Genomic DNA, 27,447 nt, shown 5'->3' with positions numbered 1-27,447 from the left:
TTTTTGAAAAAAGAGACTGTCATTTGTTTTTTTATCATGGCTGCCAGGTTATTTATTTTCTTTAACAGGCCCTCTTTCTTGTTGCCATGGTCACAGTTCCCACCAGTGGCCGACAGGTGGAAGAGTCAGATGACGCAAGTGGGAGCTTTGTGCAGCTTTGTGCAGTGATGTGCGTTCGAGGACAAACACCGGAGGGGGACGCCTGCGACAGGGTGAGTTTACCCACCATTTCACTTGTGCAAAGTGACACAAAGGAATAAGACTTTGAGAGTTAGGATAGACTTTTAAACCCTACGGACGGCGTGCGCCTCAAACTGACCCGACACTGCCTTTTTTAGCGGTACAAAACTAATGAGACCAATGGATCTTTATTTTCTGTCCAACACATTGAAAGGCAAATGAGCCTTTGAACAGGCCTCTCTGAGAGAATCTGGTGTGTTGAGGAATACAAAGGGTCCCTGCCTCTGCTTTAAAATATACTCCATTTATTTACCAACTAATAATGATGCAACGGTCTAATGAGGTATTAAGGGAGTGATTAATGTCTACTGACACGCATTTGTGAATTTGACAACTCAAGACTGGTGATATAATTTAACCAGCTTGTTATATCATTTCGTTTGGCGATTTATTGAGCAGACCACATTTCAGGTGTCAGTTCACTGTTTAAATACCATTGAATCCCACCTGAAGTTAAAAGATTCCAGATAAATCAAACTCAACAATACTCGGTAGGCAAAAGTCCCGATGATCTCGGTTGTAGGTCATTAGAATATCCAATAAAATAAATAATAAATAAAATGTGCTCATGTTATTGTTCAATTACTGCCTGAAAAGAGGTTTTTCTCCACACTTGAACATTAAACTTATAAAATACTTTAATTTACTTCTTTAGAATTTATTCTGAATCAAAGAGACATTCTCTTCTTTCCTAACCAAAGTAAACATAAAAACACAAGGCATCCAATCTACAATTGAACAAATCTTTATTTATGGGCAGTCGTTCCATATTTTAACAAGATGGTTTGCGCGCACACAAACAGGCATACACACACAGACACACGCGCACACACGCTGAGAGTGGTTTGCATCTGTCCTATGTTCAAAAGGCGGGCGGTTACAGCAGAGAAATGAACAGTTAATTACAAAATCACTTTGTTGCTCTTTACGTTTAAGTTCACCCTTAGCCTGGATCATTAGAGAAGAGTTAATACTATTTACACAGACAACTTATTTACACGCACAGAGAGAAGGGACACACAAGGCTTAATCTACATTCTCATAGTGCTTGAAGGTTGAACGATGCTCCATTTTTTTTTTACAGAGGGGTTTGCGGTGGATTATCTAAATGTTCACTCCGTGAGGGAGGCCACGTACAGTCATCACACCCAACACCCGTTTTATTAGAAGACCTGAGCCAAACAACACAAACAAAAGAGAACGCAAATGAAATTGAACGATTCTTCTTTTTATATAGAGTATTATCAGTTGAATTACCAACCTCTCACATCGTTATGACATAAACTGTAATTACAAGACTCTCGCCGGGCCTCACTGAGTGTTTAGCGTTGTAAAATCAAAGCACTTTGCCGTCCGTCACAAAGAGCTTTTAGGCCCATCCTTCCAGTCCGCCCTTTGAAATGAGTGGTTTTCTGTGCCTCGTGAAATGAAATAACAGGGCACCAGCCATCAGAACAGCTACTCGAAACAGCACAAGCAAGCTAACAAGACACCATTACGTTTTTACTTTTCTATATTTTAAATTTCTCTGTGCATGGTTAGGAAAAGCTATGTCTGTCTGTCTGTCTTTCTCACGCACAAGGGAGGGACCTCAAAGCCGCCACTGTTGATTTCCGTTTCATAGAAGCACAGTGAAACCTAAGGAGATGTGTTATGTGACAACAAGGGGTCCAAAGTCAGAGCTGCTTTCACGCCGCTTGTGTTCAATATGTCAGCGGGAGAGTTTCCAGTGTGGTCTGAACCCAAACAGTGTTTGCGCACGACTCTAAATGTAGAACCGAAGATGGCGATTCGTCACCCGACGCGCCTACACCACCCCTTCGATGAAGCCCGTCTCCAGGTGAACGATTAGCATTCTCAGGAAGGACATCTCCTTGCGCGTGTTCTCGAAGATGATCCGCGGGTCGTCGGATTGGCACCGCAGGCAGTTGGGCGCCATCACCATGGCCAGGTTGTTCACGTCCATCTTGGTTATAGCCACGTTGGATGGCTGAGCGAAGACCTGGAGACAACCAGGACACCGGGGGAGAGAGAGAGAGAGAGAGTCAGAGAGAGCGAGGCTGAGCGTACAGGCCGACCCTTGACCTGCAGCCAACACCGGATGAGTCACATTCAACCGGAGCTCAAATATATCCTCTTTTTTAATTGGTTTAAAAGCTTGAAGTGAGATTGAAGTAGCGAGCAGTAGAAATAAAGTGTGACCTGTGCTTTTGGGCTCCAACAACAACAGAAAGGTTCTATAAAGGTTCATGTTTTATAACTAAAACCATTTGAAAACTTTTTTTTCATATTTGATAAAGTTTAAGTTCATTTGGTTCCTGAAGTCTTATTGTTGTCGTTTCCTGGCCTTTAGGACTAAGTAGAATATATTAATATACAAATAAGTGCGTGTGTGTGTATTGGGGGTAATTGCTTATCAGCATGCTGGTTACCTGCAGGAAGTGGATGAAGTAGCAGAGCACCAGCCGGTTGAGCTCCGGCAGAGACTGAACCACAGCGATGGCCGCCACTGGGTCGTCACAGTTGCTGACACACTGCTTGTAGAAGTTCATGGGGATGAGAGGTTCCTCCAGCTCCCGATACCACAGCTTCATCAGAGAGGCTGAACGAGACAGAGGTACGCTCAGTGTCAACGTGCACCATAAACACAAGCGATATTGATCCTGAGGATTTTTCCAATCTGGTTGAAATTTTTTTATGTCTGCCTTTGGTCTCAATGTTCTACTTAAATTCAACACTGTTATATTTGAACAGTTTACTGAAAGCAGAACAGGGCACGTCTTGATATTCTTGTCATGATATTCATAAATAACGGCACGCAGCGTATTTTCCGAATACATCCTCCCTCACCAGGAACGTTGGGATCGGAGAGATTCTCTGGGATTCTCCACTGGTCCACCTGGAGCTTCAGGGCGTTCACTTCATCAATGTCCCCAGGCACTCTGAAAAGGAACACGAACAGTTACCCTCAGTGGCCACAAGAGGGACCTCAACCTCCACACACCACACTGTCCGAGCCCTGTGGCAAATCCCCTACTCATGTTCACCCAATTGGCTTCTAATGCAGCCCAGTGGCTGAAATCACTCTGTTCTTTGTTTGTAGTACTTCTTTGGAACAAATAGAAAACAGTTTCTCAGGGAGATCCAAATCTGGCACCCTTGACGAAAGGGAACACTTTTCCCAAAACAAGTCAAGATGTGACATTTTGCCGGAGGGAAAAAATCTCCACAACCGCACTGCTGCGTAATTCCCACGTGCTTGTCAGATTAAGCAGCAACGTAAACACACATTATGAAGTATCAAATTAAACAGCTCTGGTCTCTGGGAGCAAAGCCGGGCTGTGTTTGTTCGGCTGTCCGCTGTGTGTACTGTACACACTCGGAAATACGGCGATACGGGAGACCACACGCACACTTGTTTATGCACACAAGGCACGCAGAGGAGCACATACAGTACAGAGAGACAACCCTCCTCCGCCCGCTCTATTTGCACAGACTCCTCCTCGCTCACATCGCTCAAGTCGAAGGCGTCCAAGTCCGAACTTGGGTCCCGAGTTAAGGTCCGTCTCACCTGAAGATGCCCTCCGTCTGAGCCCCGCCCAGGGCCAGGACGTACTGGGAAAGCTGAACCTGCACCCAGGGCAGCTTCCTGTCGGGGAAGAGCTCGCTCTGCCTCTCCATCACCTCCTCCAGAGAGCTGCCGAACAGGGAGGGAGTGACGATGGCCCGCCTGCTGTGGTCGATCTCCTCCAAGGTGGGCTTACGAAGACCCTGGGGCGGCGAGGTGAGGAAAGAGATTTAGTACCCGTGTGTATGCGTGTGTGTGTGTGTCAAGGAGTACGATACTAATCATGCCAGGGTGTCCAGCTGCACCACCATGACTGGCTCTGTGTTTATGTGTCTACCTGCGACTGTGGCAGCGGGCCTGTAATTATGCGTCTCTGTGGCGGCACCTCGGGTGACTCACCAGCCAAATCTCGCCTCTCAATCTGATGCGTCCACTTTTTTCTTATCATATGAAAGTTTCGCATTTTACTCCCCCTTTATTCTTTTTTCCGACTTACCTTTTTGCCTCCGGTGATCGCCACCTTCTGCAGCTTCCGATAGCAGAACTTGGCATACGTGCTGATAGGCAGAGCTGTAAGGTGACAGACGAGGGGAAACGACTGAGAAACAAAGTCTGCAAGAAACACTACGCACACTATTTTACGCCCTTAAGCATCACACACAAATAAATGATTGAAATTCCTTCCCACAAACATGAAAATCACTGGTTTATTTTCTTTCCACAGATGTAACGCAGCGTATGAGAACAGGCAGGCGGTGGTAACTGGAGAGGCATGTTGACGGTGGCACTCTGGCATATGGGGATTAGAGCAGGCTCGGCTAAACTGTCAGGCTGAGGGAAGATTTACTGCCGCTGCTGAACAAAAGCAGTAGAGACAGGATCCGGCCTGCACATCTAACCTGCAGGTGATTCATCAGCCTCCAAAGACAATGAGGAGCACAGAGGCCGCCTGTCTGCTACCTGCCCTTTGTAGCTACCGGAGGGTCCGGATCCATTTCGGGGGAGGAGCAACGTGCTTTGAGCAGTCGGAATGTCCTTCGTGGGACCGGCCCTCTTTCCCGAAAGGGTTAAGAGACGCTGTACACTTGGAAAGCCAACAGAAACCCCTAATTGTTGGGTCATCGTGTGGACACATGAAGATCTTTCGTTGCTGTGGTAACTGTGATTCACGTTCCCAGACTCTCCACCACATCAGCTACCAGAACCAGTGGGAAACCCCCCCCAACAGATGAGGCCTTTCCAAAAGTAACAAATACCACCATAATGTTTAATATACAACTCCACATTTATGGCAAACAGGTGACTCCCAGTCACAACTGCCGCTAATCTGACCGAGTGGGACTATAATTATGTCAAACTGGACCTCTTGCCCCGGTGAGAAAGAGTTTAAACCACACTGGTGGAGTATTTTTACATCGGGTTCCATGGCATGAATAACAACAACAACCAGGCAACCAAAGCCCAGGAGAACTAGGAGCTCATTAGGAGCTTGAGTGTCCTGAACTGAGGACATCGCGACACCTGTCTGCACGTGCGCTCCACAAACAGACGCACACAGCCATTAAAGGATGTCGACGAGGCCACTTTAGTCTCATCCTGGGCGACTGTTTATGTGACAAGTCAACAATAAAACACATTTACCGGGCCCCGAGCCCAAAAGGAGTCCGTTTCCATACCAGGACCTGGTTTGCCCTGAAAAGAGGCACTGAGATGGCTCATTGCTCTGGTCGTACACAATGTACACGTCCCAGCTCCTCCATCCAGCAAGCAAACAGCAGCTCTCATTCTGCTGAGTTTTTATTTTGCACATGTGAGACTTTTTTTCTTTCCTCGAGATTCCTTTCTTCCAAAGACCTTTAGAGTCAGTCAGAAAACATTCAGCGGGCTCCCTCTTTGGCCTCTTAGTCACGCTGAATCACCGGGGTTCAATGTGGGAGGCCATTGTGTCTGCTGTGAGATGATGGGGCTTCTCTCTGGTGACTGCGGGCCGCTCTAATGAGGGCAGAGGCCGATGAGGCCGATGAGTAGGTATCCTTTTAAGTGGGTGTGGGACACGCGTGTGGCCAGAGAGAGGCCACTGCGATGACTCACAGTGTGGTCTATTGTGCGCCGAGGGAACGCTCTCAAATTCTCATCCTACATATTGCTTTTTTTTTCTTCTTTCTTTCAGGCCAACTTTCTGTTAAACCCATTCGCAAGTACATCAGCATGTGCTCATCCGGCAAACTGCACAGAGTTGAATTTTCCAGTCCACTCAAGATTGGTCACTCTGCAGGGAGCAATACCGTAGACTCGTAATGGCTTGCACGGCTTTAGACTCTGGACAGCTTTTGAAGAAAGTATAAAAACATCTTAGGGAGTCAGTCCAGCCTCTGTCAAACATATACGCTCGTAAAAATGTGATCGGATTTTCTTTCGGTTATACTAACAGGAACGTCAATGAACAAACGATTTACCTTCCTCCACATCCGTATTCTGTTTCCTCTTCTTTCTGGACTTTGAATTCTTCTTCAGCTTCAGTTCCTGCTGCTCCAATATGAACTGAGTCACTGTGAAACGGAAGATAAGACAGTTAGACAAGCGCCAGGTTGACAGTCTCCGAGTATCCAGAGAGAGTACGGGGCTTTCTCTCGGGATCTCAACGGATGAGTGTAAACACGAAGCAAAACGGAGAGTGGAACTAAAATGTGAATCTCTCTGTCCTGCGTAAACAAAACGCAGAGAGGTACGGAAGAAAGGAAGTGGACCCACCGTGTTGCTCAGTCTGAGACTCACATTTGTTGTCGCTCACGGGCTCCGTGTGTCTCTGGATGTAGCCCTCCAGGTAGCAGCGGAACTTGGGCGAGGGGGCGAAGAACGCCATGCTGACCGCCATCAGCTCCCAGCCCGCCGCCAGGCTCTCGGGCGTGGCGTTTCCCGTGGTCTGCCTCACCAGCTGCACGTACAGCTCGTCCCGCAGCCCCGGCATGTCCCAGCACTTGGTGACGATGAGGAGGGCGCAGTGGCGGCGGTCCAGGCGCGACGGCCGGTCCCCCATGTAGGCCTGCACCAGCTTGAACATCTCGCAGGCCTCCTTCCTGACGGCGCGGTTGCTGGTGACCAGCATGGGCTTCTTGATGGACCCGCGGTTCCACGACAGCATGTTGGCGATGGAGACGCGCCGGCGGAACAGGCCCTGCGTGTGCATGTTGAGGTGCTTGCTGGCCCAGTCCTCCATGCCCGTGTCGGGGGGCGGGGGCTGCCGCAGGGTGGCGTAGCAGAGCTGGTAGGAGGATCCCCTCGTTCTGCCGCCCGCCCCGTCGCCCCCCTCACTGGTGTCGTGGGTGGGGGGCCGGTGGGGGCCCAGGGAAGCGGTGCGCCCGTCCGTCATGCCCTTCTTCCTGCTCTCCAGCTGAGCCTGCAGTTCAAGGGTGCCCTCCTGTGGAAGGGGGGGGGGGACAAGAGGTGGACATGAGATGGAGGGAGGGTACGAGGAGAGGGGGGGGGGTTGTTGCGGGAGCAACACATTCTTTTCCTGATGCCAGAAAATAATACGTAAAAAAAAAACAACTCAGGAGCAGGTGACCAGCTCATGGCTTCGCAGTCTTTACCCGTGCCCCCTCCCACACCGGGCTCACCTTCCCCGCAGAAACCAGGAGTTCTACGCCTCCCTGGCATACCTGTGGTGGAGCTCAGGCCTCAAACTCAACACCATCAATAGAGAAAGCCGGTAACCGGAGATACTCTCCGCAGTTCCAGTTTGCAAATGGGACATAAAAGTCTTTTTCAATGAGCCCCTGATGTAATATGGAGCTCATGAGTGCCAGACAAGCTGGACTTTACATTTTGGTTTCTCAATGAAATGGGGCAGGAGTGAGGTTGAGCTTTGGCAGAAGAAGAGTCTATACAACTCCATCTTTTTTTTTTTTTTTCAAAAGGTCAACTCGAGAAGATCAAATGCAACAAAGCCCATGTTTAACTATACAACGGGAACGTAAACTTCTTTTTTTGGTAAATTACACTGTTTGAGATTGCTTCCAGATGCGAAAGCCCGGAATGGTCCTTCATTCGTAGTATGAACTGAAGCACAGCATTCAAACTGTGGAAAACACTCACAGCGTTCGAATCATGAATAATTCATGTTTCTTTTGGGAAATGGACAGTTTCAGTGCATACTTTGAATGGGCCAGTTCAAAAGGTCGTCCAGCAGGAACCGAATGTTCAAATATGGGAATACAGAGCGGCTCATACATAGCTAGTCATAATCTGGGAGTGTGTGTGTGTGATATAACAGCAGGTCTGAAGAACATTCCAGGACAGACTTAGGGGGCCCGCTCAGTGCTCCTTGCTTAAGCTACAGTGGTACCAACACGCCTTTGTACCAGCCCTCCTCCTCCTGCTGCTTCTCATCGAACGGCCAAGCCCGGGCCATATGGGCCGCAGCGGCCCTCCTTCCTGACCGAGGGAAGCCATGTCCTGAATCGCTCTGGTCTGGCGTGGGCCCCAGATGACCCACGTGCTGAGCTGGCATGCGAGCATACGGTACCTGCCGTGCGAGGCAGATGGACGGTGGTAAGAGGATGACAGGTAATGCTGGGACGGTGGCCATTACAGTCAGCATTGTGCCCGGCGCGGCCCAATGTCCTGGGGACATTTACAGACTTGAGATAGAAACGCAAAAAAGGCGTTAAGCACAATATGCCCAGCAGATTTTGAAACGGGCTCCACTTATATAATCGTGCTTCTGTCTTTAAATCATGTGCCCGTTTTATGAGCCTCTTTGTGTTTCAGCGCACCGCAAAGTCAAAATAGATCCAACTCTGTTGTGTTGTCTGATCTGCCCCCATAGTCAAAAAGGATATTTTTGATCATTCACACAATCAGTCCAAGACACACCACGCAGTACAAAAAGAAGCAGCTAAATATTCACATAATACGCTGACGCTGAATTCAGCTATCAAAGCATATGAAGCGGAAAACAAGCAAAGCTGCTGAAGGTAAACAGACTACATAATAACACAGTCAAGCTTATAATCTGACAGGAAAGTAACATAATATTTGATTAGCTACAACATTTTTTGCCATCTGTGACACACACACCTGTGAGGGCGGCCCTGGGGTCTCTGGCGATGACAGGCTGGCTTGGCTGTTCACGCTCATCTCCAAGGTGTCCACCTTTTCATAGGTCCTCTTCTGCCTCCCTGGCATCTCCAGGGGCGTCAGCGCGGGGTTGCCGTGGTTACCTGCCCTACTCAGTGACCGGGAGGCCCCGGGGAGCTCCTCCCGTGAAGCGGACCTGCTGGCCGACCCCCCTCCGGCGTACCACCGGAGTGAGTCGGCAGGGGAGCGCGTCCGGGCTGCGACAACCCTCTCCCCGATCTCCGGGTCCAGCCCGGCTCTCACCTCCCTCATGGTGTTGGAGCGGCTCACCACCTCCCTCATCTCGGCCATCAGCCTCTCGTTGAGGGCGCTCAGCTCCCCGCTGCTGCCCACCGACCCTGGCCTGCCTCCTGCCCCACCGCCGGCTCCCACCCTCCTCCGGCTCTTTCTTCTCAGACTCGGAGAGGGACCGGTGGAGTAACCAGAGTCTTGATAGTTTGCCGTGGCCTGGGGGGTGGAGGACGGGAAGTCCTGCGAGGCCTGGCTGCTTTGCCTGCTGTGTCGCGCCTCCATGGCGCGCTGGACGGTGGCCTCAAGGACCCGCCAGCTCTGCTTCTTGTCTAGTGTACTAGGGCCCGGGGTCCCGGGCTCTCTGTCTTTCAACATGCCCCGGGCCTGGGGCAAAGAGTGGGCCTGGGGATGTGGCTGAGGATGAGGCTGAGGATGCAGCTGAGGATGTAGCTGAGGATGTGGATGGGCTAAGACAGGATCCTGCCTGGAGGTTGGGGAAGGAGTGCCCGTGGGCACAGGAGAGCCGGAGAGCAGCCCCTGTTTAGGGTCCACGTTGATCATGTGCTTGATGCACTCCAGACCAGCTGGGCTGTAGTCAGAGGCGGACGGGTTCCTCCTGTGTCTGGACCCTGGATGAGAAGAACCAGGGGGCTGGAGTTGTATGGGCTTTTGGAGGCTGTGGGTGGGTGTCAGGCGAGACAGAGGATGTCCATTGTAGAGGTGCGCCCCCTCCACCTCCATGTCCGTCGGGGGTTCATCGTATATGGGACACTCGGAAACTGGCTCGTCGTAGATTGGGGTAGTGCAACCGTAGTGGGGGGAGACGGGGCACGGTGTGCTGGTCTGAGACCTGTGCAGGAGCGGGCTGGGATGGCTGCCGTCCGATGTCACCAAACAGAAGCTGCCATTGCTGGCTTTTCTCAGGTGGTGGGCCTGACGTGGGTCGGTGGCCGTTTTGCCAGAAGGGGCCGTTTTATATCCCTGAGTAGAGTTTAGGAGTCCCCCCTGGGGCTTGATGGTGTTCGGGTGCAGGGTGAAGGTGTTGGGTTTGCCGTGGGCACTGTGCTGGAGGTGCTGCTGCTGCGAAGCCGGGATGGGCTGGCTGCGACTCATGCTGTTCACCTTCACCAACATGGCCGCCTTAGAACCAGGGGCGGGCTGCCATCTTTGAGAGGCGTCCCTAAGAAGAGAGAGAGAAAACACCAGCAGAATGAGATTTGACATCCGGGAAAACAAAATAATATATAGGTTTATACAGATAGTCTAAAAATAAGCAGCCAGTGCCGCTACGTTTCATACAAATTAAAAAATCTGACGGAGAAAATGAGCAGCAATCCACATAAATGTGCATAAAAATATGTTGTGCATAAAAATATTTAATCCTGAGCAACTGAACGCAGCACATCTCCCTGAAACCCCCCCCCCCCACCTCCAGCAGGTGGGACTGGATCTGGAGCACGTACACGGGTGAGAAAACGATGGGCAGCTAGTTGTTGTTGGTCTCTGAAGTAGCTAATGGTGGTTTCATCGCGTCATGCCGTAAAAGACTGCCATTGGATTTGACTTTTGGACAGCGAGCCCACACGAGTAAAAGCCACATGAAAAGAGGTTGATCTTGGGGGGGGGGGGCGTCAGAAGTGCAGAAGTTCTCTTCGCTCGGGTCCAAAGGTTAATTTGCCTCCTCTTGGTTGAGCGGCTGGGCCAACTCCAAACCCAACGGCCCACTGCTAATCCCAGCCACGTAAAACAATCTCCCATCAGTCCGGTCACACTGCTCTGGTCGGCTGCCCCGCACTCGGCTGTTTTCTCATAATCACTCCCCAAACACCCCCCCGGGACTTTTTTTTTTCCCCATTCCTCGGCTGATCAAACACTTGCTCTTTCAAAACCAAGGAGTGCGTCTAAAGTTGGCATCATGGCACAGGCCCGCTGGGCCCAGTAAGACGCCGCTGAGGCTTGGTAGACTTCCCCTCTTAGTCAAAAGGTCCAATGGGTAGTCTCAATGCGTTCGAAGGCAGCCAAAGGAGACTTACCTTCCTTCCCTCCCTCCAACCTGCTTAACATTCACTGGGGTGATTAATTAGATCTAAGCGGATCCCCTTCTGTCCTTTTGTGAATCCAAACAAAAAAAAAAATACGGATCAGCGTCAAGCCAGAGAAAACAGTTCTTAGCGGAGAGTCGAGCTGTAACGGCAGAAAAGAGGACGCAGAGGGAGGGAGGAAGAGGCGGAGTAACCTGCCCCCCCTCCCTACATCTCCCTGGAACAACAATGCTAAAATTCCCCAGACGTCCTCTAGCCAACGATAAACTTCCCCCCCCAGTCCTCCTAGCTGCAGCTAGTCATCCTCTCCCTCTGCGACAGTGTCGGCCCCCGTCAATAGAGTGAGTCACACCCCCCCTCAGCGGTTTGAATACAAACAGCCCCCCCCCCCCCCCCCCCTCCCAATCTCCCAACGGTCCCACGCAGTGCGCCGTCCAGTCAGGACATAGAAACAGCTGGATCTCAGCCACCTGGCAGGGCACCAGGCCTGCCGTGAGCTACGCTGTTGTGAATGCTCCAGGCCCCCACCTCCACGACACACACACGTGTGAACAACTAGAAACTTCTGACGGACGGGATTCACCCAAAACCACCACTATTTAGTAGTTACGAGCAAGTGTGAGTGGTTACGCTGTGTTTAGACGGGGGGTGCGGGGGGGGGGGGGGTGTGAACTTGAGAAGCCAATGCTTGTACTCTTTGAAGCAGTGTATGCTTTCTCACTCTGGTTCTGCCAATTGGGAGGAGGTGAGCGTTTCACGCCGGTTTGCTACGGCAGGAGCGGCTCACACTTGAAACATCAAGGCGTTGCTTTTGATTGGACGGCCAACGAACACAGCGGACCTCCCACAATAATCAAATTACCTTTCCATTTCGGACAAATCAAGCCGTGTTGATCACACGTTGAACCATCTGGGGCTCATGTGATCTTTCTCCCATGTTCGTGGTGGGTGGGTGACGTTATGAGGACTGACCCGGAGATACAAGGGTCAGTCCTCATAACGTACATCACTACTTCCTGTCGGAGGAGGTCCTCTAGAGGGTCGTAGAAAGGGCTTCCCTGTATCCAACGCAAACAGGAAATGCCGCCGTGCCGCTCACACGCGGCTCCCAAGGCGGAAGTGGGGGCTAAATCATAATTATAGGGAGCTTATGAACAGCTTTACAAGAAGTTTCAGTCTGCCGACCATTGTCCAACACGGGATCAGCAAAGTCTAGCATGTGCACCCCCTCCAGCGCCGGCACGCCATGTTGGCTGTCAGCGGGGGGGTTTGGTCCGATGCTCAATGCGATTGCAGAAACTGGGGCCGGGAGCCAAATCCAACTAGCGAAGCTTTACAGTGTCTTCAATCTCTTACCAAACGTCTCTAATCCCATTATACTACTAGAACACTCACATATCAGTAAACACCAGGTCAACCAAATGAAGTGTGATTACAAACCCTGAAACGAAAGAGGGGCATGGACAGCACAAGGGTGAGAAAACTGCAACAGAGAGCCGGGAGACAATCGGTGGGGGTTAGCAATGGAGGGGGGCGAGAGGACAACAGAGCCAGGGAGACAAGAAAGGAAGGGTGTGAGCATGTGTAAATGAGAAGGGGTGGGGATTAGTCGTGGGAGAGTGCAGCGAGGGAACGAGCGGGAAAGATGGCATTCCTCAGGGCTCATTCGGGGGCCTCCACGGCAGTGTGGGGAGCCTCACACAATGCATGGCCGGGCCATCGTCATGGAGACGCCTCAGACAACAACGGCAACAGAATGAACGTGAGGATGGGGCAGAAAAACGTGATCGGAAGGAGGCCGAACCTGAAAGGAGCCATCTTTAACCTCCAGAGGCCGACGGGGAAACAGGAAGGCTCTTACGTAACAGCCCTGGACTTTACTCAACCCAGAAAGAAAGTTGTTTAGCAAGGGTGGGGTGTGTGTTGCCTGCCAGTAGCACGCCTGTCGGGTGTTGAATGTTAGCTGAAGGTAGGGATCATGGACACCAATTCATCACAGGGGATAAAAGCAAACATGATCATTATCGCTAGGAGTGTAAATTCCCATCCAATTTTTCAGAGAAATCTGAGATGAACTCCATTTCGAAACCGCTGCTCAAGCACGCGTGATTAGGCACACGTGCACAAACCCATCATGCATGCACGTACTTGTTCACAACGCCGCCCCCCCCCCTGATTCAGAACCTGAAGCTAGCATGCGAGAGCTTTTAGAAGATGGCGAAATCTGAAATGAAATTAAGTTAAGAGGCCCTTTGGAAACAAACGTGTAATCGGATTGGCCTCTGGGGCGGCAAATCAATTTAACAGTCAGCAAATCTCTATTAGTCTCAGCAGCTCCGGTGTCTCACACCCACAATCAGTCCCAAATATCTCTGTCACTGTTCCTAATATTGCCGCGGTCGGGCCGTCTCAATGACCAACCAAATATACTGTGGAGACCCTGCTGTCAGCAGATGTTCTGTCTCTTCTTACGTTCCCGTCTGGAATAACTGAAGTTGAAAAAGTCATCAGCTGAGTCACTTTGGCGGAGAGGGATAAGGCTTTGGAAGTTCTTACACCCCTTGGGAATAGAGGGGTCTGAAAAACAGGGGTTATTATTAACATTAGCTGGACGGGAAGAGGAAGTGGGGTCGCACGAACCAAGCCCCTGCTGCACAAACACCTCCGAGCACAAACCAATGGGATCCCTGGAATCCAGTAGAGGAAGGAAACAGGACAAAAGAAGATTTGCTGAGGGCAACGTTGAATTAAATTTGCCAGACCCACATTTTATTCTTACTTTTGAAGTGTATCATACACATATCAAACGGGAGAAATAAATTACATTCAGTGATTAAATGTGCCCCCCTGCTTCCTGTTGGGCCCCTGCAATGAGCCAGCTGTCCCGCAACAGCTGAACTGATGCACCTCCTTCCTATGAGCCAAGATGTCTACCAGTTGTGCCTGTCTGTGTCTCCCACGGCCGGACTGGGCCAGAGGACAGCCAGTAAGAGGGAACAGGATGAGAACAAACCCCACTGAATTCCGGAGAGATTCCGCCTCTGGAAATCTCAAAGTGCACCTCAAGTTCTTCTTGTAGGGGGCACAATGACGGATGACATGAATACAACTGGACAACAGTCCCACGTGTAAAAGATATGACCAGGGACACGAAAGAGAATGGAACAATATGATATGCAACAATAATCAGCCACACCGTAAAAAAAAAATGGAAGCGAGCGGACACCCTGGAAGCAGCACCCTGAGGAGCACCATGTCTGCAGGCAGCAAGTCAGCTGATCCAGCCAGAGAAGCCGCCTCGCATGTGGTGCCACTGCTTCTCCGTGGAAACACTAGAGATATGCCACATCTCCGCAACAGCGGACAAAGTAAACCGCAAAAGCAGCATTTGATTTAGATACACCGGTCATGAAACTGGGCCATCTGTGATGTAAGTGAGTGAGTGAAACACGGGAGGAGGGCAGAGAAATTGGGACATCGACACTGAACGAGACAGAGGCACATCCGGTGCGACTTCTTTTTATGCGGGGGGGTGGAAATAAATATAAAACAGCATCTGGAAAGGGCTGAAGGAGCTTACCGCACCGGGAACTCGTATTCACAGCGTGCAGGAGATGAAAAGCAGGAGATGCTTGTACTTTTGGAGTTAACACACAGGCGGCGTGTGACTCATTAACAACTTGACAAACTTTATCTCCCTCCCCCCTTTTTTGCTAAATAAACCCACTGGTGATATCTCTGACATGACTCACAGCCACAGTGCACGAGGGGGGAAGGTTGTTTGTTTTGGGCTTTTTGTAAAAGGTTTCATGAAAAAGAAAGGAACAATTATTGTTTTTAACTTCCCCTAAAAAGATCTAAAATAGTCTTCATTTCTGGTTGTTGTGTCATCAGACCCTTTTTGGGTAGAGGCTTCTAACATTAGTCCTTTAGTTTAGCTTTAGCTAACGTCAGAGTAAAAATCACACTAATCTGGGTCTGGGTTTAAGTCGGAACCTTTGTTCCTTTTGGTTGTCCATTATACGCCCCCAGGCCGGCCCATAAGACAATAGGGTGGTGTGACCCTCTTGTGAACCACCTTGAGTCACTTCGGGGTTGTCTTACACCAGTCATGCGTCCACAGCAGACCGTCCAACATCCACTCAAACTCAGCGGGTCTCAGCCAGAAAGCTCAGTGGAGAGGAGCCCGCACACGGTGAAGAACTCGCACCGTCTACGGTGGAATCCCACACAGATGTTATCTGCTCGATGACGACACACGGGCATGGAAAGAGAGCTCGCCTCGGTTTCCTGTGCCCAGAAACACATGTGTCGGACATGTTTGCACCCCGGAGACCACGCAGGCTCAAAGTACCCAGAAATTCCCAGGACGTGCGATAAGACTCGGGGAATGAGTAACAGATTTGGCCCTCAAGGCCTCCAAAAGTGTGCTTCTATAATGATGACCACAGACAGATACAAAGAGATTAACAAAGACAGGGAGAGACAGGAAGCTGAGAATAACACTGGGTGTGTGGTGTGGAAACTCTTCTATCTGCAACGGACAGATTTATTAATAGACCAAAACAAAAGGGAAACTGCCGTTGGAAGAACTGGGATTGTCCCATCTCCACAAAGGACAGCGTTGTTTTTCCACAAAGGACATAAGTGAATGACATTTGGAGTCAAAAAAAAGCGAAGAATAAAAAAAGAACAGTGAGGACATGTCTAAAAGAGCTCAGACGTTCAAACACAACACAAAGGAACTGTAAAACGCTGACAACGACATAACTCTATGGAGAGTTATGAGCGGCGGTGGTATGATAAAAAGACAATAGGAAGGGGATAGTCTCATGAAACCCCCCCAAAACTCCAGTGTTATGGGTGGAACAGAACAATTAGCAAAACCGCAGACCGCTGAGACTCCTTCCAACTCCAAACTCTCCCCCTAGCTCGTACCCCTGCGTCCTTGTCATTATCAACGAGGCGGGCAAACAAGCATGTTTGTTCATCCATTTGGAGCCGTCGCATTCCACCGTCTCTGCATTTCGGGCTGGGCCCTAATTACCTGCTAAGAGATGGTGACCATGTGGAGGGGCCAAATGGCTATAGGCTATCAAGCCTCTGTGTGCTAAAGACCCCTCCCCTGGGGAACACAGCTGGCCATTGTTTTAAGGGAGCACGTAAAAGGCTCTGGGAGTGGTTGAATCACATTGGGGCAAAGTGGGACCCTATGGGGGGTCGGGGGGAGGGGGGCAGCGGACACACACATACACACACACACACACACACAGTGTCATTCAACAGCCGCGGCTGACCCATTAGTCCCACACACTCCCCCTCGATCTAAACATAATCCCAAAGGCTCTGAGGGGTCAGAAGAGGGACGTCCCGAGGGCCAAATTGACGGAGACAAGGAGAGCCGAGACGAACCCGAGAGCCAAAGTTGCCATGAGGGAGCCTCTGAAAAGCAGCAGGGTTCGCCTTGTTTATGCGCTGGAATGCTGCTTGTGGACAACACTGTGTCTCTCTCATGCCTCTTGTGCATGCGCAGTTACGCGCTCTCTCGCCCATCAGAGGCGTTTTGGTCCTTTAACGGCCCGGGGGCCCTCGATTTGCTTTCGGAAAACAGAAACGAGCGATGCGGAGCAGGGCTGGTGGGGGGCACGCAGAAGGACACCGAGACGGTCTCGGTGGGCCCCGTGCCAGGGGAAACAGAAGTGGCATGTCTGGAATCTGGCTCCGAGGGAAGTGAACGGCGGTTTGGACGGGGCCACGGCGCCGAGCACATGACGGGGTCTCTGAATGGCTCACTGTGATGGGCTGTTCTGTAACCCTAGCATTAGGAGAGGAGAAGGGGGGGGGGGGGGGGGGGTACAAACTTCTTGCTGAGCAGTTAACTGACCGGTCTCCCCATTTGGTAACAATTTGCTGAAACGGCTGAGCACGGTTCACAGGCGATGGTACGGGAATTTTAAAAAGGTGTCTAAGTGGTCTAAAGTCAAAATATTCTCACAGCAGAAGCATTTGAAAGTCATTATGGCTCACTACGCCACATGCTGTGATGACTATCGCCATTCCTAAACTTTTCTCCCCCGTAACTTTTCCCGTTAACGATCAAGCACAACCTCCTTTTCCAGCTTTGCCCGCGAGCGGGTCCGACCACTCCTACCTCTGCTGGTCTTTGCTGCCGTCCGTGCTGTTCTCGGCGCTGCTCCCGTCCCCCTGCGATCTGCTGTCCGCTGCCGGGTCCACCTCGGGCTCGCCAGCCTCGTGGCCGGGCTCCGGAGCCCCGGGGCCGTCTCTGTCGCGCTCGGGCAGAGGCGTGAAGCGCCCCTGGCTGCCCGCGCTGCCGACGCTGCCCGTGGTGCCGTGGGGGGGGCGGTCCGCGCCGCCGCCGCCCCCGGCCCGCTTGGCCTCACCGCGGCGTCTCATGGCCTGGAGCTGGGAGAGGGGTACTATGTCGGCCCCCTGCGGTCGGTGCCAGACCGTGCGGCGCCCGGTGGAGTTGTAGTAGTAGAAGCGGCCGCTTTGGGCGTCGAAGAGCTCCCACCACTGGTTGCCGTCTGCCTGGCGGACGGGAACGCCTGAGGGGGGGTCCCAGCCGCACTCGCCGGTGGTCAGGTTCACATACATGCGCTCGCGGGAGCGGGGCTCCAGGATCTCCACCCAGTCAGAGCTGAATGAGACGAAACAAGTCAAAAGTATTAACAGAGAAACCAACCGGATGGCGGGACGCTGTGTTGTACCAACCAGCTCCAACAAGCAGTAATCAACTCGCACTGTGTGACGGGACTGAGGGGCCCGACGACGCCCATATGGAGAGAGCCTCAATGTTTTTGTCCCCTACACGCATCCATCTGCGCGTTAGTGTGCGTTAGCAATAATGCGTTGCCTTAATAAGAGGACAGGTGGCGAGACACCAGGCATGGAGTCAGCAGGGGACCCAAAGAGAACCACACGCGCTGAGGGCCACTATTGCAACAGAACCCCCTCCACACACACACACACACACACACCAAATAAGAGATGGCGGGGGTTCCAAAATAGAGATAGGAACAACCCGGTTAGCAGGAAAGTAGATAGATGCAAAAAGGGGAGAGAAGAGTTATATGGAGTTAGAGCTTGAACTTCAGAGCAATATTAGGACTGGGTGTAAAAAAAAAAAGTGTATGTGTGGCAGACGGAAAATGAAAGATAGTGCCCCATATAACAGGTATGAGCTGTAGCCACCGACATGAAATCAAGGTCAATACAGGTGTCCTGGAAAAAAAGTGAAGAATGCGGTCATCCAGGTCATGCTACTCGTTAGTGGGCTCCATTTGTTTCCTTTGATCTAGTTCCCCGATGCAGGCCTCAACTGTGCCAGCAAATCCACGTGGGAACAGGCAGACTCCCAGCAGCCAACCGGAGTCCTCGCCCGGGTCTCAAACACAGTAGATGTCGAGATCAGAGCCGGAGAAAGGACTCCGAATAGAAATTACCACGCTGATTACTTAGGTTATGTCATTCCTCTTAAGGATCCTGCCCAGCTCGAGCCTGGCATCTTTGAGGTAGGAATTAGAGTCACAACAATCCGACATAGGTTTTGGGATATACTTTCCCAGCCTCCCGAGAACAGAGAAGCGCTTTCTTCTCCCGGTCACGGTTGCTTGGGACAGGGAGTCCGGGCTGTCCGGGCTACCTGTGATGATCAGAGACGGGCCGCCAAAGCTTAGCGTGGATAAGAGTGCCCACCACGTTTACAAGCCAGAAACGGAGAGAGGTGCCAGGCAGGTCGCCAGGCTCTGACGACAACTCGCTGGCATCGACAGCTGTTCTCCTTTGTTAACCGTAAAGAGTGACTTTGAGCCACTTGCTCATAAAGCATCGATGTACAGTAACGGTCTCTAGGCGGATTTAACGGTTAGATGAACATGGAGCGGATATAGGAGCTTTTCACATGCTGTCTTTCCATGTGTCCCAGTTCTCTATGCTGGGAAGCCATCTGGTCCCACCCTTCACACTGACCCTACTGGGCTCTAAAGGAACGGTGGGTTCATTCTGTGTTTTGAACAAACAAATATCAAATTGTTATGAAGTGTAAAAAAAAAAGTGGGGTTTTTTTTGTGTTGCACGGGTCTATTCAATACAGCAGAATAGTGTTCAGAGTCTGAGGGAGGACAATGAGGCCCGGCCATCAGAAGATGACTTGCCGACTGATTAGATTCGCAACACTTCACGGGAAGGAAGCCTCGCAAATAATGGGCCATTCAAAGCAGGGGCCAAACAGTCAATACCACCCCACACATACCACAGCCTGCATCCTTTCACTGCTCCCGGCTTCCAAGAAGGAGGCCTTCCCACCCGGAGAAAGTACTTATTCACATCGCTGTTTGTCAGCACGTCTCTCTGCAAATGCATATCGGCATAAAAATGAATGAATACTTCATGAGTTGCGTGTCCCCCCACCAAAAAAAGGTCCCGACAGGAAACCAGGGTCACCTGTGGAGGCCATGGCTAAGGGGTTGAGCAGCATGGGGCGTCCTGGCCGCATGGGGGCCGTTCCCTCTGGGTAAATAAACAGCAGTTGGAGCGGAGAGCCGGCTGGGCTCTGTTGACATGACCAGATAAGCAGGAAGACGGGCCGGGCTGTACGTAAATTCCTGGAACATCCCTTTTGGGGAGTAGTCAAACAACAGGAGTGATGTCCGTCACATGGGTTCGCCTGACAGCGGCTTGTCCTCTGCAGGACGTACCACGACTGAGATACTGGAATAATCTACATCTCTACACATTGACGCCTCTCATTGGTGCGCGGTGGACAGAGAGCGTCCTAGTTGTGTTCGCTGAGAAGTCGCTGACTGCGTTACTGTGTAAATGAACTACTTCTCAGCTCGAGGCGACTCCGCGGCACAGAGGGGAAGACATGAGCACACAGCAAGACTTCAAATAACTGAGGCAGCCTGCCACGTGCTTCTGATGTTCATAAATGGTTTGGAATGCGGTTTGCTGAAGCTCAGCAAAGCAGAACTCCAGCAGGAATGTTTTATATTGAACTAATATTAACTTATTACACACACACACACACACACACACACACACACACACACACACACAGTCCTGTGGAAACTCAGTTTAATTGAAGCAGACTTGCAGGGTGATTGCCTCCAGTAAACACAAGAACACAGAGTGGAGAAGTAGGATTTCACAGGTTCATTTCATTAGCTTAAACTTATAGTTAACAAAAAGGAATTTGCACTCACATTTCAGCGAAGCTACATTGTCCACAGGGAGTTTATTGTTCACGTGGGAACAATTCTAGCGAAGTTTTGTAAATCTGATATGGAATACTAAGTCTTCTTTGCCCTTGTGTGTAATAACACACTGCCATGGCACGCAGGGCCTTTGTCGCCCATTTGGGTCAAGGAGGATGCTTCAGCGGGCATATGGGTATTCCATGGCGAGTAAAAATAAAGCTTGTCAAAGTGTAAAAAAGAAAATCAAAGATCTCCGCAAACAGAGCCAGCCACACGCACACACACATGCGCACCTTCTTAATCACCAGGTTCGTTACTCCCATTCCCAATGTGCCAAAGGTCTCCTGCTGAAGAAGAAAGAAGCAAAACAATTTACAGTAAGCTCCCAAAATAACTGACTGAGAGCCGTTTCCCAGAGTGAGGGAAACAACAGACTATAGCTCATGGAATCTGCCCCATTGTTCGAAGGCAAAGTGTAAATGGCCGTTCTCCCGGTGGTGGAAAACAGGACTGGACAACACGCTCAGTAGAAGCAGGGCAGCGAGATGCCTCGCGTCGTTGAGCGGCTTTGCATTTCAAACAAACTCAAAAGGCAACGCGGTTGTTTAGTTTGTCGAAGTAGCCAGAGGACTTTTTTTTTTTTCCTCCTTCTTTTCTCATGAGTAGAATCGGGTTTTGAACTGTGGCAAAGTGTTTCATCAGATAAACTATAGTAATGACTGAAATGCAGCTTTGTGATTCAGTGCCATTCCATCATTTGTGATGGACAGATAGGACGACTATATATATATATATAGTCGTAATATAATATATACACACACACACACACACACACACACACACAATACACGCAAGTAAGTTGATGGACAAAACAGGCGAGCCCGCTAAGCTCCCGTTTAGCAATACGGGCCGTTGTAAAACAACCTCTAACCTTTAACCAACAACACAGTGTGCTGAGCTGTTGCTTGTGACCGACCCGGCGGACCGAGGCAGCCCGGCTTCTCACCCAAAGCCCAGTCAGTCACTTGGGAAACTCTTCTGTTCAACAGGCACAGCAACAATAAAAACATGTGCTATTTAGAGACGTGAAGCATCATTTACTCAGTGAAGGTGAAAGAATTCAAACTCACCCAGCCGCACAGGAGCCACATTAGAATTGTAGCAACGATGACAAACCGGTGGTAATTTGCTCTCTCGGGGCAAGTAGCGGCCTGCAACTCTATATGATACAAGGAACGAGCCTAGAGCAGACTTCTGTTTGATTATGTATAAATCATGTGCAAAGTCTATTCAGCGCGGCTGCTAGGCAACCTCGCCTATCTAAATATTGTAAAACAAGAGCTGGGGGACAGAGGCCGACCACGGAGGGCTTGGCAGCAGCACCCGGCGAGAGTTTCATCATAATCCAGGCAGTGCAAGAGACGAGGCAAAGTGAGAGTGGACCCACTCGTGATAGGTCAGCTAGCGCGGGCCGCTACGTTTCCACTGAAGGTGGTGTGTGTGTGTGTGTGTGTGGGTGTGTGTGTGGACGGCGATGACACAAACCGCTTGTGTTTCTGTGGGACACTGACACGAGGTGTATGTAGCTCGTCTCTGTGCGGGACGGGTTGGAAGACCCGCCGACTATCAGGGGGAGAGTGCACATGTTTCACATACGAGAGTGAGAAAAAAAAAAACTGCACCTGTCGCACACACATTCTTTTGGCCTTTTGTTTCACACCTCGCGTTCCAGCAGTGTCGCCGGGTTCAAAGGTCGGTAGAACGGGGGTTCTTGGTCACTGTGTGAATGTGCGTGCTGCACTTAATCAGAGCTTAATTAAAGCTACACCTCGGGGTGAGAATGCTGGGTGCTCATCCTGTCCCTGGTCAGACTGACTATACAGCTTTAGACCATTATATGTTCATCCCTCTTCTGTGCGAGCCCCGAGGAGTACAGGGGATTTTTGGTGCATTGTAATGTGATTAGAAAAGCAGTGGACATGTAAACTCATTTTTCGGAACCAGATTAATGGGAACAAGCTCCCCGGCTTTTTTTCTCTACACGCCTCCTCCCCTTTCAGCAGCAGTTGTCAGTGTCCATTCCTCACTGGCGACATTGGCGAACAAGTTTAGGGGTCGTCTTTCGCGGCACGAGAGGCGCGGGCCTCTGGAGAGCCGAGCACAGGCTGCAGATTGCCGAGGAGGGAAGGAGAGATAAAGCACATTATCAAGGCCGGCATGGGAGGGGAAAGAGGCGCTCTCTCCTTCACCTGATTCTCCTCCAAAAGGCCTGCAGGGAATGGAGGCTCACGAGCTGCGTACGCTGGGTGTGACAGTTCTCACGAAGTCTCCTGCTGCAGTAGTAAGGGTGGGGGAAAACGCAGCTCCTGCATCTTCGAGGGAAACAACGCCTTTCTCCCCAATTCTGTTACGTCGAACCGAATAACTCCCGTCCAAAATGCCGGTGTTACTCAGTGACGATGAGTAAATACTTCAAATGGATTCTATGTGCCGTCTGGTATCAACTGAGAACAGCGGGATTGTCAGTTGTGACTGCACACTACGAGAACCCCCCCCCCCCCACGCTGAAACCAGATGATCCGGTTTGTTCTGTGTGCAATATTTTGGTCTTGTACAAACTGTAAAACAAAAGGGTTGCTTTTAAAACCATGGCGTGGTGTAAAAATGCAAAGCGAACGTAAGATCTTGAATCTTTTCTACAGTCAATACTCTGTCTTTAGCAAGAAGGACTCCAAAGGTCAAAGTTGACTTCTTGCCTATGAAAAACAGCCACATGAACAAACCGATCGAATCCAGACGTCAGAAGCGCTTTGCCCTTTAGCCGCATTCGTCAACGGTTTCTTGTCATGAATGAATGTGTAGGCCCGCTGGGAATAGACGGGATACCTAGCTGACAGAAATGTCCTGTGATGACTCACGGCCATACGCGTTACAAAGCCCGTGAAATGCACCCTATTCTGAAGCCTGTGATGGGCCCGGACAACGCTGACTTGTCAGATCAACAGGCAGAACTCATTCAACGAGAACTCTCTGTGGTGCCCCTCCAAATAGGGGTAGGGGGAGTGTGGGGTGGAACTCAGCCAATGAGAGCCGGAGGGGTGGAGGTCTGGGGTGACCTGCTTCAACAGCTGCCGTAATCCACAACTAGAGACAGTTTCCCCGTCTCCGTTGGCACCGATCAGACTGGATCTCACAAGGTCGTTGAGCCACCTTCAGCGAAGCTCGCCATTTCCCATGCTGCTCTCCAACCACCGATTTTACACGGCCTCTTTGAATTCATTCCCTGTAAAGGCCAAAATGTTCACCCCCGCTGCCACAAAGCGATTCTTCATGCGATGTGAGATAACATTGCCTACATCGTCACCAGATTCCGGCAGAGCGCTTCAGTGTTGGCGGTCTCGAATGTTACCGGCGCGGTAATCCGCCTACTAACTGGCCCGCAGAGAAACAGCGCTGTGTGATTTCTGTAAGGAGCGTATTGTCTTGTCCTGCCGCCCTCCCTTCTCCAACAAATGGCGCAGCTTTCAGCAGAAAATCCTGGGAACTCCAGACCCCCCCCCCCCCCTCCCACCCCCCTTTTTACTGCTCTCCTGAACAGTCGCAGTCTATCTGAGCGACCACTCGGCAACAGGGTCAATAAATACCCGTGTTTTCTTTAGGGGTGAGACCGACCAAACAGGAGTCCCGGTCCTTGGCTTAAATCCACCCCCTTTATTTGGTTGGACAGTACAAGGGGGACTTTTTCGGGTCGCATCAGACTCTGGACGAGAGTGAACATGTGCAGGAGAGTCTGAGGACGGGATCAGGGTGTTTACCACGGACAGGCCGGCCTTTCTGTCCGGGACACCAGCTGTCGAAGCCGGAACAATGGGGCCACTTGTCCAAACAAGGGAAAGGAATGAACCGATTAGGATGCAATTGTGCTTAATAACCCCCCCCAAGCATTCATCGCCCCAAACGTTATCTTGTCAGATCGTTCGTGGGGTCATACGCAAGCCATGAAGACACATTCTGCCCGCCGCCAGAACAACATTTACTGTTAGCACCCGACCTGGCTGCGTGCCACCAGCAGCAGTTTGTAACTTCATTTAAATTTGCCCCCCCCCTGCTGACAAGACAAACGAGGCCAGAGCCTAATCCCAGAGCCGAATGCCCGGCTGAGGAGCCACACAGGAAAGCCACGTCCGGATTGTCCTCCAGAAGAAGTGAAGGTGCAGACTGCAGGGCCCTGCAGGCTCAAGAGCACAGGGCGGCCTGGTGAAGATGTTAACGCTGGGTCTGTACGGGCCCCGGGGGGGCCGGATTATGATTCAAGAGGCCTTCACAGGGGGATCAACAGGCTAGGGACAGACTAATATATCCAAACAACAGCTTCACGTTTGTAATAGGGGTGACAACTGTGACACTGCATATCAGGAGAGAAAATGAAAACATTATTCACAACATTTGATTTTCTCCATTGTCCGTTTGAGCGCTACCACCTGTGTACTGTGTTTTGAAATGTGTGTCAAGCTTAATTTCGGTTTGTACTGACAGTTCACTATAATTACATAGAGCGCTTTGGAAGCAGATTACTCATCCATCCTTACAGTCGATCCATGTGTGTGACCATCCCACGAGTTATTATCCCCTGTAATGCCAGTGAGTGACGATCAGCACTATTAGCACCAGGTGTAAGCAGTAAAACCAGACTTTAACCTCTACAGGTGCGCTGAAGGAAATGGGGGCATTACAGGTACTATTGAACATGTTTGATCAAAACAAACCGCGAAATGTTGCACTTGACCCAAATTTTAGTACAGAAAAGGAGAAAAAATGATTCGAAGCTTTATTTCTCAAATGTTGTTGTCCATTGTTTCATTGTCTTACTGTCTGATGTTATGCACCAACGTCAAATTCCTTGTACGTCTGACACATTTTGGCAATAAATGTTCCTGATTCCCGATATCATCCGCTCATGATATTATTAACACGTCGCCGCACACAACAACCTGTTGCCACTGGAGGACAAGCTTCAAAACCCATTCCTATCAACAGGCAAACAAACTTGTCCATTGTCAAATCTTCCGTAGGACGGACATCCTGCCTCGTCCCTGTCAAAAGACACAGGCCGGATTCAGCGTGTCTTTAGGGCAACGCTCCGCTTGTTGTCTGTCCACTTTTGTGACCCACCGGGGCAAACATTCGGACAGCGTCCTATTGTAATGCCTGCTCCTCCGCATTGACAAGCTAAGATAAATGGAGGAAATGTTCTAAGGAGGGAGCCACTGCCAATGGACCATTGTCCTGTCCCGGCAGGCTCCGTCTGTGAAGAAGTGCTGGACAGATAAAGAGAAACTCAAACGCCTGCAAGAACCAACAGCTGGGTTTCCTCATGAGAAGACGGCAAAACCTGCTGCACCCAGGAAGTCCCGCTCCAGGCTACATAAATCACACCTGTCCGGACAGGTTGATTGTCCAAATGATATCCACGGGCACGTCCTTAACCAGGAGGAGGCTACAAGCATCGAAAGATCCTCAAAACTTTAGCTGGAGCCATTAAAAGCAAGTAGGTCTGAACTATACAACAGGAGCAGGACTAAGAAGCGCCTCTCCTCAGCAGCTTTAAATAGACAAGCAGGACTAGAACATCTAAAGCAACACCATCTGTCCCTGGAAAACCCGACGAACGCTAAACCGTTTTAACGCAGTAAAAGCAGATGCTGAAGGACTTAAACATGTGGAGATCAAACCGGCAGCCCGAGCTGAAAGAGCCCCAGTTAACGTGCACCAGTAAAAAAAAATGGGGGCAACAAACGGGCTGTGGGACATTTGCCTTCCGCCTGGGTTCTCTTTAACCACAGCAAAGACGCGGGGGGGGCGGCGGCAAAGAACAGTAGGCTCGCCCCCCCACTACCAGCTACAGATAATGCGGCTCCGATAGGAACACTAAATGCGGGTAGAAGTTAACTTCCAAGTGTCAAACTTCTCTCGCGGTTTTCCCGAACGTCGGACGGTCGCGCGCTGGAACGCAGCGTTAACGCTAAAGTTACGCTCGGCTCTGCGGGACCGACGCACGTTGACGTCAAAAGTAAATGAACGACTGCAGTTTGAAGATGAACTATTTATTATTTCGTTCTCTCAACGGTTTAGCGAACATTTTACACGCGCGCGCGCGCGCGCTGAAGCATCGTCACTAACGCGGTCGTGTCCTCGGCGGGCTGGTAGCGAGGCGACGCGGCTTTAGCTTCGGCTCACTTTCCCCACTTTTAAAAAATGGAATCACTTTGACACTAAAGGAGAGGCTCGACCTACCTTGTCCCGGCCATTTTCCTTCACATCGTAAAGAAGGCGCAAACAAGCGGGGGAAGCGGTGTGTGTAGCCGGTGTCGGGATGGCGGAGGGGGGTCGGGGGGGGGGTGGGGGGTCAGTTACGCGGCACACGGACTACTACGGAGTGAGTCCGGGACGCTCCTCCGGTGGTGGATCCGATGTGGAGTCTCCGCCTCTGCACGTTGGTCACAGGCTGGGACGGGACGGAGGGGGGGGGGTTGTCACTCCCCGCCCCCCTCGGCTGCCCCGGTGGAGAGAGCAGCACAGCAGAGTGATATCTTGTTTAGTCACGGGACTAGAAAATATCTCATCTTTCTCTAAAAGTCCGTTCTCATATTTCGTATTGTACCTTAATTGTTACAGAGGCCAACGCACTTTTATTTTTAAAGCAGGCCCGCATCGTCGTTTGTCAAATAAATGCCCTATTCAAATAGTTCATAGTCCTAACGTAGCAGATTTGAGCCCGTTGGGTGGCTTAGCGACACACCTGTATGATACTTCTTGATCCTTGGGTTCATATTTAAACATCATGTGATGTGTTCATTTTACAACTTGTTCTCACTCGACTCAGGCAGCCAGCGAAGCCCTTTATCTCTCCACTATTGTAACGGTAGCTGTAAGTGTCCCCATGTCCCCTTTGGACGAGCGGACAGAGACACCTGCTGGACAGGAACGCAAACCAACACGCTATTTCACA

General features: G+C 50.8%; 1 protein-coding gene across 7 annotated transcripts; it reads right to left on the bottom strand.

The window, feature by feature from the left end:
- Positions 1 to 969: 969 nt before the first annotated feature.
- arhgap46a (Rho GTPase activating protein 46a) lies at positions 970 to 26,998 on the bottom strand. 7 transcript variants are annotated; one of them, XM_040203538.2, is made up of 10 exons: positions 26,733 to 26,998; positions 17,372 to 17,878; positions 8,888 to 10,358; positions 6,560 to 7,226; positions 6,265 to 6,357; positions 4,305 to 4,378; positions 3,812 to 4,011; positions 3,091 to 3,182; positions 2,673 to 2,842; positions 970 to 2,242 (listed from the first exon to the last, which is right to left on the bottom strand). In XM_040203538.2, the coding sequence occupies exons 1-10, from the start codon at positions 26,744 to 26,746 to the stop codon at positions 2,048 to 2,050; spliced, it is 3,483 nt and encodes a 1,160-aa protein (XP_040059472.2). In that variant the 5' UTR covers positions 26,747 to 26,998; the 3' UTR covers positions 970 to 2,047. The 7 variants fall into 7 exon arrangements, with proteins under 7 accessions (XP_040059472.2, XP_040059473.2, XP_077947746.1 ...); XM_040203539.2 differs by having other exon boundaries at positions 6,584 to 7,226; XM_078091620.1 differs by lacking the exon at positions 26,733 to 26,998 and adding an exon at positions 21,569 to 21,708.
- Between the last annotated feature and the right edge of the window lie 449 nt (positions 26,999 to 27,447).

Source organism: Gasterosteus aculeatus, chromosome 17, assembly GCF_964276395.1.
Source record: "Gasterosteus aculeatus chromosome 17, fGasAcu3.hap1.1, whole genome shotgun sequence".
Lineage (NCBI taxonomy): Eukaryota > Metazoa > Chordata > Actinopteri > Perciformes > Gasterosteidae > Gasterosteus > Gasterosteus aculeatus.
The sequence above is the reverse complement of the archived record's forward strand: the minus strand, read 5'-3'. Positions and strand labels throughout refer to the sequence as shown.